At 43.2% G+C, this 11,689-nt stretch overlaps 1 protein-coding gene across 1 annotated transcript in view; it reads left to right on the plus strand.

Moving 5' to 3' along the window:
- Nucleotides 1–624: 624 nt before the first annotated feature.
- Nucleotides 625–11,689, plus strand: part of LOC311057453 (uncharacterized protein) — a gene marked incomplete at both ends in the record, with an annotated part of 15,501 nt that continues 4,436 nt past the window's right edge. Inside the window, 3 exons of the mRNA XM_084074410.1 lie at nucleotides 625–756; nucleotides 3,145–3,322; nucleotides 7,800–7,871. Of these exons, the coding sequence (XP_083930536.1) occupies nucleotides 625–756; nucleotides 3,145–3,322; nucleotides 7,800–7,871 (382 nt within the window). The remainder of the gene's footprint in view (nucleotides 757–3,144; nucleotides 3,323–7,799; nucleotides 7,872–11,689) is intronic.

An 11,689-nucleotide genomic window follows, 5' to 3' on the forward strand; every position in this document is an offset into this window, starting at 1 on the left:
ATTGTGAGCTTGTAGATCTGCTATTTTCAAAATATTTGTATACATTTACAACCTGTGAAATGGGGCATTCTGCATAATGAGTACTTTCTACTTTTGGTACTTTAAGTACATTTTGATACCAACACTTTTGTAATTTTATGGATTTTTACTTGGAACAGTATTTCTATATTGCAGTATTGACACTTTTACTTAAGTAAAACGTTTGAGTACTTTTTCCACCACTGTGTATTATGTTATGTTATGTTATGTTATGTTATGTTATGTTATGTTATGTTATGTTATGTTATGTTGTTATATTATATTATATTATGTTATGTTCACATCCTGAAATAAATCAGTATATGAATCTTTTTCATTATATAAAACAATGTTTGACAGGAAGATACTTCTAATATTCAACTTTAGAACCAAAATTATGATCATTTAACATGATGATGATGATGATGATGATGATGATGATGAAGTTTGTTGTTTGAATTTGACTTCATCTTTGTTTTATTTCCAGTGTTCCATGAGGACATTAAACTCGTTGGCTGTTCAGACACAGTTAAAGACCCATATAAAGAGTGGATGATAGGACTGGATGGTGAAGTATTGGTTTATGCAGACTTAAACAAAGGGAAGATGGTGGAGCCTCAGCCTCCGTTTGTAGATCCAATCACCTACCCATCAGGAGCTTATGAACGAGCTTTGAATGGTCAGGCGTACTGCAAAGCCCAGCTGGACAACATTCGCACTGCCTTGAAGAAACCACCAGTGAAAGGTACATGAATACTATGAACACAATAGTTATTAACTAAAACGGTTGAATATATGTAATATTAATGAAAACTCAAGGTGCTTTAATGTACAAATATATTCATTAGTATCTGCTCTGTACAGCCTGAGCTGTAGGTGAGGTGTAGATGGTACAACTATGTAGATGCAGTGGTGTGTTTTACCGTGTTACACTACATACGTAGTATACTGTGCTGTTTTTTTGTTTTTTTTTAAGCGTATACCATCCAAAAACTGTCCGAGGAAGCGTATCTGATACGCATGAGGGGGGGGCTGGTTGGGGGGGGGGGGGTGAATGCAGCAAGAATGTGGACTTCAATAGCCTTTTTCATGTGATAATGAGTGACCTCTGAATTTAACATTTACGCTAGGCGGGGGGGGGGGGGGGGGGGGTGAGACACACACTAACGTAGGCTATATAGCTTTTCATACATGAACACACACAACTGAATCAGTTGTGTGAAGCTCCTCCCATGTGGCTTCCTGCTGTAAAGTAGCTTTGGGGAGGAGGGGGGTCACGTGGGACAATCACTTGTCCCATTCACCTGAAGACGCTCCCTCGTCTCTCACAGTGACTTGTGGTCAGTGTGTTTGGCTGCTAGTAGCCCCGCCTCCTATTTGCTGTGGCTGTGGCGCGCGCACACACACACACACACACACACACACACACACACACACACACACACACACACACACACACACACACACACACACACACACACACACACACACACACACACAAATACATTATTTTATTTGGATTTTGAATTAAAATACATGAATCATGTCAAAATCCAAGATAGGTAGGGGTAGGTTAAGACTTGACAGGGGCCAGTTTGGAATTGCAGTCTCCGGAAATTATTTTTTAGGGTGGACAGACAGACAGACAGACAGACAGACAGACAGACAGACAGACAGACAGACAGACAGACAGACAGAGTCCTTGTTTACTCAGCCACGCTAGACAAATTAACACAAACAAAACTTAACTGGTAGCTCAATCTCATTGTATTTAAGATATTCAATATACATTCAAAACATTTGAATGCCAGACTGCTATTTTAGACTTTATGTAGCGACATATGTGGCCGATGGGGGGCAGTTAGCCTAGTGTTGATGTTATACAGATGAGAATAAAACTGAACATTAATGGCATTTTTTATTGTCTATTTCCAGATGGATATGTGTACTATGAGGCATCCCGCTGTGTGTTTAACTCCAGTGAGCTGAAGGACATACAGTACATACACTCAGTTAATTTTGATGGTGATGAGTTCCTCAGGTGGGACAGTAGAGTAGATCAGTTTGTTGGATACACTGAGTATGGTGTGAACAACGCAGAGCGCCTCAATAAAGATCCTGGACAACTGGCTAGGATGAGAGCAGAACTAGAGGAATGCAATCGCAACATTGAGATCTACTACTCCAACATTCTGAACAAGACAGGTGAGCTGATCTCAGATCTCATGAAATCATGATAAATTATTCTATTCAGAGATGATTAATGGTGTTAATATTGATCTTATAATGATTATAAAACATTACTTAATCTGCTGAGAAACATTACAGATCCTCTTAAACACTTTAACCTGATTTATATTGTATCCTAACCAACAATCCTAACACGCTGTCACGCAATGGAAATAGTAGATCTACCAGCTCACATGTGGTGTCACCATCTTACTCCGACTATACATGAAACATATACGTCGATCTAATAATAATAATAATAATACATCAGACTTATATAGCGCTATTCTAGTACCCAAAGTCGCTTTACAAAACAGCTTAAAACAATTTTATTAGGAGAAAAGAAAACAAAAGAAAACATTAAAAGGCAAAAACAAAAGGCTAAGACTTGTCTTAGAGGACAAAGTGAGGTTTGGTTAGGTCTGGGCAAGGAAAGCGAGTCTAAAGAGGTGGGTTTTGAGGGAGGCTTTGAATACGGCAAGAGTGGGTGCAGCTTTGATGTGGGGTGGGAGTGGATTCCAAAGGGTGGGGGCCGCAACTGAAAATGCCCTGTCACCCCAGGTGCGTTTTTTTTATTTTTTTGGGGAAGTCCAGGAGGTTTGCGTCGCCAGACCTGAGGGAGCGGGAGGGTGCGTGGCGTTGGAGGAGGTCAGAGAGGTAGCGGGGGGCCAGGTTATTGAGGGCTTTGTAGGTGGTGATGTGTATTTTGAAATCAATTCTATGTTTTACTGGGAGCCAATGAAGGTCATGGAGTACTGGGGTGATGTGATCTCTGGATCTGGTTCTGGTGAGGAGGCGGGCAGCAGAGTTTTGGACATATTGCAGTTTTTTGATAGAGGAGGCTATTGCAGTAGTCGAGTCTGGAAGTGATGAATGCGTGGATGAGTGTTTCTGCAGCAGTTTGGGATAAAGTGGGACGGAGGCGGGCGGGTGGTAGAAGGCTGTTTTTGTGATGTGATTGACGTGGGATTGGAAGGAGAGGGTGGGATCCAGGATGACACCAAGGTTTCGGACTTTGGTGGAGGGGGTGACAGTGCAGCCGTCAATATTGAGGGAGAAGTTATGAGTGGGGCGGGTGAGGGCATCTGGTCCGATGATGAGAATTTCTGATTTATTGCAGTTGAGTTTAAGGACGTTTTTTTGCATCCAGGACTTTATGTCAGTCAAACAGGAGGTGAGGGTGGAGATGGTGGTGGCAGTGATGGTTTTGGAGGGGAGATAGAGCTGTGTGTCGTCCGCGTAGCAGTGGAAACTGAGGCCGTGGTGACGGAGGATTTGTCTAGGCTATTTTTGAGTGTTTTCACCTACATATAATGACCTGCCTATAACAGAGACACCAGGATTAATGTTTTTAAATCAACTTTAAAAAGAACCATGCAGGCTAAAACACACCTCTATACATTTCATTTCACCTCCAGATTTTATATTGTAATTATTGTCTTTACTAGTTTGTTTTGTATGTTTTTTATCACTTTAGTAATATTTTACAGAATGATGTGTCTTGTATTGTCATGTTTTGTTTGTTTCCACTCGTGTTCATTTTAACTATTTTCATTAAGTGTTATTGCTTGTTTTATCTTTGTTTATGTAAAGCACTGTGTAACTGAGAATCATTTTATGTGTTTAAATTACATTATGTAAATGCATTTTACGATGTAGAAAACTGTAGACTATTGTAGAAGCTACAGTATTCTATGAAACATTGTTCTCTGGTGCCATCTGGTGGCCAAACACTGACATTTACAGTTCCAATTGAATTTACAATGTAAGCATTTATCAGACACTCTTAATTCAGAGTGATTTACAGTAAGCAAGGAAAACACAAGGTAATACATCAAATGCATATAAATAGTAATCCAGGGTCATAGGTAAACCAAAAACCTAGCATCAGTCTAAACAGTATTATATCAAACAAATAAATAATATGTACATTGAAACTATCCAAACTATAGGATGACAGGTCTACAAATGGCCTGGCATCTGTCTACATAACATGTTATCTAAATTACATTTGAACCTTTGCATAATCCTGCAAGGTCATCAATGCTAGGTCTAGTTCTACGGGCTGAGGTGGAATCTGAAGAGTCAGACTGGCAGAAGATTGGGAGTGAGTCGTTTGGAGCGTTGTCCAGGGTGTTTTAGATCTGAGTGAGCGGGAGGGGTTGTAGGGTTGGATCAGGCTTGAAGATATGAGGGTGTCATACCTTTGGTTGCTTTGTAGGCCAACATCAGTGTTTTGTACTCTGTGAGGGCAGCAACTGGGAGCCATTGGAGGGAGAGGAGAACGGGGGTGAGTCGGGAAACGTGAACATTTTTGGCTGGTTGAAAACCAAGGCCGTTGCGGCTTTCTGGATCATTTGGATTTTGGACACTTTAAAACGGTCACGCGTTTTACGAGAACTCAAGCTTTTGAAAACTTTTTATCGTTAAGGTATTTTGTGTGCTCTGAGCGTATTTGAGGCAGATCCTACAATCCGCCTAGGAGGAGTTCGTTGAAGTACAACCCCATGAAAACGGCGTGAAATGCACAAAAATGCCATTATAAATTTTAAATGGCCGACTTCCTGTTTGGTTTAGGTCATGGCTCCAAGAGACGTTTTTGTAAGTCGGGACATGATACAGGTGTGCACAAATGTTCATGCATGTAGGTGTAACCGTATTGTTGGGCTTGAAGCACAAACTTTTGTAGGGGGCGCTCTAGAGCCATTAGGCCATGCCCCTTTTTGAGACGATTTAAATACGTCATTTTTCGCCACTGGTAATGTCTGTGAAAAGTTGCGTATCTTTTGGAGTACACATTACCCCTCAAAAATGCGATTCATTTGGGGGAATAATAATAATCATTGCAGTTTCAATAGGGCTTCGCACTACTGTACAGTGCTCGGGCCCAAGTGATAATAACAATAATTGTATTATCCAGTGGAGCCCAGCGTGAGACTGAAGTCAGAGACTCTCCCTGGTGGTAGTAAACACACTCACATGCTGAGGTGCAGCAGCTACAACTTCTATCCTAAAGTGATCCTGGTGACCTGGTGGAGCGGTCAAGAACCTCTGACCTCTGGTGTCTCCTCTACCGATGTGCTGTCTGATGGAGCCTGGTACTACCAGTACCACTCCTACCTGGAGTACACACCCAGGTACACACCTAACAGACACCTATACATAGAAATACACACCTCTACTGGTACTACCAGTACCACTCCTACCTGTAACAGACACCTATACATAGAAATACACACCTCTACTGGTACTACCAGTACCACTCCTACCTGGAGTACACACCCAGGTACACACCTAACAGACACCTATACATAGAAATACACAACTGTACTGGTACTACCAGTACCACTCCTACCTGGAGTACACACCCAGGTACACACCTAACAGACACCTATACACAGGGATGCACATAACTTTTTAGGTCCAGCACCTGGAGATGTGACTTGGTGGTTCAGCACGGTGCCCACCGGACAGTTGTGTCAACGGGGGGGGGGGGGGGGGGGAGGAAAAAAAGGACGCTCTGCTTCTAAATTCCGCCGATTTTCGCCGTTTTTTTTTCTCACGCTGTTAGGTAAAGCCCCCAAGGTTGGTGCCCTGTGCTGCTGCGCTGATTTTATCTGCCAGATTGGGACGTTCACGGCATATTTGCACCATTACGGTGCGTTCATCATCGGTGACGAGTGCCTTTAACAGCCGCTGCTGGCTGCGTGCACGCAGCGAGGCAATGCGAGGCGAGGCGACGCGAGTCCTACAATCACGTGCAGCATGCGTCCTCTCCCCCTGCGCCTAATGGCTGTACATGGGGCCGACGGGTGCTTTAGAGTGATTGTGTGAGTGTGGCTTCAGGAAGTAAATTCCTAGCCTCGATTTCCAAGCTTTTATTTTTTAGTTTTGCTAAAAAATAAAAGCTTGGAAATTCCTGTCCCAGCTGTTGGTACGCAAAAGCGCCCCGCGTCGTCTGATGTGGTGCGCATTTTTTATTTTGGGTGCGCATGCGCACCTGCGCACCAGTTATATGCACCCCTGCCTATACAACATAGAAATACACACCTCTACTGGTACTACCAGTACCACTCCTACCTGGCGTACACACCCAGGTACACACCTAACAGACACCTATACATAGAAATACACACCTAATAGACACCTATACATATATTCTTTAAAAATAAAACAAGTGTTACTCACTTGCTGAAAATGGCCATTATGCTATAATATTAAGTCACACACACACACACACACACACACACACACACACACACACACACACACACACACACACACACACACACACACACACACACACACACACACACACACACACACACAGCAAAGCGGGCCCTGGCACCGTGGTAACCCCCCTCTGCACCGTGGTGCCCCACGCACTGTGCTTAGGTACTGATCATCCTCCTCAGATAGAAAACATGCTGTGCTTTTTGAAGAGGATTTTTGCAGAAAAACGTGTGTGTGTGTGTGTGTGTGTGTGTGTGTGTGTGTGTGTGTGTGTGTGTGTGTGTGTGTGTGTGTGTGTGTGTGTGTGTGTGTGTGTGTGTGTGTGTGTGTGTGTGTGTGTGTGTGTGTGTTACAGATCAGGAGAGAAGATCACTTGCATGGTGGAACATCCCAGCCTGTTCGGGCCTATCAAGATGGAATGGGGTCAGTTACTGTAATCTGTAATCTATTGCATTCTACTGTATTCTACTGTAATGTATTACACTACAGTCTGTTTTAAAGGGATATTTCACAAAAACAACTTTCAAAAACTTTGGGTCATTTTATCGTCTACTCAGGCTTTTGTGAGCCCCCCAGACAGTTTTTAAGTTGCTTCATTCAGTATTTAGATATTTGATATTCATTTTATTAGACACGCCCCCTTCCTATACAAACCCATTATGACTTCAAACTCCATTTTTGTTAGGTTCATCAAAAACACCCATCCTTGGTTCTGGTGACTCACCCTGCCCTCCTAATACGCGAGGGGGCCGTGTTTTTCGATAACTGAAATTGCAATCCCCCCACCCACACTATAATAATGGATTTGCCCCTACCTCCCGAACACAAGATCACACAGTTATGACAGTGGACCCATTGGATTCCTCTCAACATCTACTTAACATTGATAACAGGCTGCCACTCTGAGCTCCTTGCCTGAGAAAATACATTTCTTTTCTTGATAACATTTTAACCATTCTTCCAAAACACAAGATCAGATAGACTTAGCTCAAAACATTTGGGATTTGTCACTCCAGGACAAACATTCTGATACCAGGCACTTAGCGATCTGATTGTGGGACCTATGGTGCGGAAACCACAAAAATCCGCCTAGTGCTGAAATATGCATCTTGTCAGCTTTTGGCCCATAACTCTGAAATACAAGGTTGTACAGGTATCATCCACAGCTCTTTGTTAACATTACACTTAGACGAATTCAACGGTACCAGGTTCTAAGGGGAGGACCTTTCCTGGACCCTTCCAGCCAAATGTTTTTACATTAAACACAAAAATGGTAATTGTTGTTTTGGAACAAATCCTTTGTTCTATGTGTCCTATAGTTCCCACACTAGAGGCGGCTTCCATATGCATGGCCTCAACCTACCCCACACCACAATGGAAAGGGGGCTTAGGTCAGTGGTCCTAGGAGATCAATGGGAACGGTTGCTGTTAGAGGCCACCACCCCCTCGTTTTGAACCAATACGGGACCACATGTTCACAGCGTCAGTGGGAATGAATAGCCTATAATATGAACTGCAACGTTGGCAATAGTGGTCTCTCAGATCAGACAGCATGCTCAGAAGAGCAACAGTCCTGTAACGTAATGTCAGAAACACAGAACACCCCAGCAGGTCTTTATAGCTACCCCAAGCATCTCCCGATAGGCTATGTGTTCTATTTGATCATGTTGTAGGGCGCCCTTACCCCCTTAGCCCCCTAGCCAACAAAATCGTGGGATACAGATGAAAACATCGCGAACCCCTTTGAAAGAGCCGTTGTAAAGACTGGCTCATTTATGGCTCATGTGTATATTATATATATTTTAAAAATATATTTAAATATGTATGTATTCATATGTCATAATAGTTTGTATATTCATATTGTAGATATAATGTATATGTTAAAGATGTATGTACTGTAATACAGCATATAACATTATGATATAATAATGTATTATTATATTTAATAATCTAACTATATAAATGGCGAGCGACTTCCGCACCCTCGGTGGCGACACCCCACAGCTCTGTTATCGAATAAACAACGCACCGCCAGACCACATGTCGCCAACTGACTCGCCACGGCGGCCGCGCTGAATTTACGCGTCGCGTAGGGGACATCTCATTGCTCACTACACCTTTTCCACCGCGCAACATCATTAATTCTACTCACCAAATGTCGGACAAAACGGAAGGGGAGGCAGCTTCGTACCGTTTACCGTGCACACCACCGACACCGCACGGCGACGGGTTTCGCCGAAACAACACGAGCGGCCGCCATTGCACTCTGCCCATGTCCTCCACAACACCACACACACAGCTCCTTTGCTTCAATTCAATTCAATTCAATTCAATTCAAAGGGCTTTATTGGCATGAGAAAACATACGTTTACATTGCCAAAGCAAAAAGACAGCAATACAATCAAAACAAAAAATGTACATTTGAAAGTCAGAATCTTCAATAGATCAATTTCTATGTACCAAGATCACTGGGTGCAGGTATAGTGTAGGAATATACACAATGATTAGTCTTTAGGGTGGTTGTGTTCCGTTCGATATCCTTCTCCTATCACAACAACTCACGAATCTTGCTGCTGTGTTTGCACATTGTTGTACTTCGCCCAGCAGATATGGGAGTTTTTTGTCGTTGGTCATGTTTTCAAAGTCTCTGTGTGTGGTTGTAATCTGTGGGAAGTATGTGTCTCTGATGTCTTGGTACAATGGACAGACGGTTAGGAAGTGTAGCTCGGTTTCCACTTCCTTTTGTGTGCAGTGGGTGCATAGTCTGTCTTCTCTCGGGATACAGGTCTGCCTGTGACGACCTTTCTCGATCGCAAGACTGTGCTCACTGAGTCTGTATCTAGTTAAGATTTTTCTTTGTTTTGGGTCGGTCACGGTGCTCAGGTATTCTGCCACTGTGTATTCTCTGTTTAGGGCCAGATAGCATTCTAGTTTACTCTGCTTTTGTGTTGCTTCTTTCCAATGTGTCAGGTAGTTTTCCTTTTGCTGTTTTATAATTTTGTTTGGTCCGATGGGTTTTCTATCTCGTGGCTCTGTTTGTGTTTGTGCCCGGAGTTCCATGGCCAGCTGGCTGAGGGGGCATCTCTCTAGAGTTTCGCTGTGTGTGAGTGCTTTGTTATGGAGTGCATTTAGGTCGCTTTCTTTTAGGTGGTTGTAGAACTTAAGTGCTCTCTTTTTTATTTTGATTATGAGTGGGTATCGTCCTAGTTCTGCCCTGCATGCATTATTTGGTGTTTTTCGCTGGGTACGGAGAATGGATTTGCAGAATTCTGTGTGTAGGGTCTCGGTTTGGTGTTTATCCCATTTTTCAAGGTCATGGTTTGCTAATGGTCCCCAGATCTCACAACCATAGAGGGAAATTGGTTCTATCACAGAGTCCAGTATTTTAAGCCAGGTTTTAATTGGGATGTCTATTTTGATGTTTCTTTTGATAGCATAGAATGCCCTTCTTGCCTTGTCTCTCAGGTCCTTTACAGCTTGGTTGTAGTTCCCTGTGCTGCTGATGTTTAGGCCAAGGTAGGTATAGTTTTTTGTTTGTTCTAGTGGGATCGTATTTAGGAAAAATTGATGGTTTTGGCGGCTGGATCTTTTTTGAAATATCATGATTTTAGTCTTAGTTAGGTTCACTGTCAGTGCGCTTCAAACCCCCCCCCCCCCCCCCCCTTCTTACGTACCTCCTTTGTTCCACCCAGGCCGTTACTTTCACTTCACTCATGTCTCGATCACAATATGTCCGTCCTTCACGTGCCATGTTCATCCCAAACACAAAAACAAACAGCCACGGCCACAGAACAGCACGCTGCCCAGGGTAATCTGGTAAACAAACCTGCCTAGGTTCATGACACCACAGGACTCGACAGTGATGTCATCATTATGCAACCCGGAAGTACAAATACCAAGGATGGGTCAGTGATGTCAGTCGGGTTGCCAAGTTTGCTGCCAGGTTTTAAAAAACAAGCGACAGAAACAAGCAAACCGTGCATGAAAAAAAAAAAAACTGCCGAAGGGGTCCGCCATGTTCCAGGGGGGTCCCAACACTCACAGGGGTCGGCGGACCACCAGGGGGTCCGCGGACCACCAAAGTAACAATCACTATTAACATTTTTTCCAATTTTTTTTTTTTTTTTTTTTTTTTCCTTTTGGACACTTTTACTCCGGTGATTTGGGTACCCCAATATACACGCACCCACGCTGGGCCCCGTGCGCGGCTGGGGTTGAGGGGGGCGTAGCCCCCCGAAACTCTAGTATATAATAATATAATATATAACATCATTAATACAATATTTATTATAGCATAAGATATAATATACACAATAATACATATTATTGTAATGTCTATTATGATATCTAACAGTTTATTGAAATAATAATTGTAATATGTAATTTATGTATATATAATAACATATATGGAATATATATGAACATGGTGGCTTGTTTGTCACGCACATTCTAGCAACACTGGAAGGTAGGAGAGAATTGGAAAACATCTTTGGAGCGGATCTGTAGTGTACCTAGTGTCCCGCTCCGTCTGGCTCTGTCTTTCAATCCCCCCCCCCACCAGTGTTCGGACTACTTTTCCCATTCAGTAACGCCGTTAGTCACTGTGATTTAAATGGGTACGTTACTTGCGTTACGTTATGTGATCCAAATGAACTGTTTTCTGCAGAGCAGCCTCCTCTCTCTGGCTCTGCCTGTCATTAAACAGGCAGGGAGCTCGCAGCAGCCACACTCTAACATGATGAAAAAGTGAAAGTGCTAGAGAAGACGATGATTGGTTAACGTGGGGTAAAATTTCAGGTTAAGCCAATCAGAGACAGAGTTGGGCGGGTCTTGTCTTATGGGGAAATACACAGACACACAAACGCTTGCTAACACACACACACACACACACACACACACACACACACACACACACACACACACACACACACACACACACACATGGCTCGCTCTCTCTTAGAGGCCAGTGTTGCCATGTCCTGTTATTGTAAGCGACTTTGAGCGAGGAGGAATGGAGGCAAATGGAGGAAAATTCACAGAGCCGATTGCTTATTTCTCGTGCGCAACCTGGCAACGTTGATTGTCCGTGCGGTGCTCACGCTAAAGGGAACAAAATGGTGTACCCGAAATGTTGTCCGGCTCGAGGTGTTTCGGTGTCGCTCGGCGGTGACGCTAGGGAACAACATGGTCGAGCGTAATGTTGTGAGTT

This window comes from Gymnoscopelus microlampas (genome assembly GCF_963454915.1).
Source record: "Gymnoscopelus microlampas genome assembly, chromosome: 12".
Lineage (NCBI taxonomy): Eukaryota > Metazoa > Chordata > Actinopteri > Myctophiformes > Myctophidae > Gymnoscopelus > Gymnoscopelus microlampas.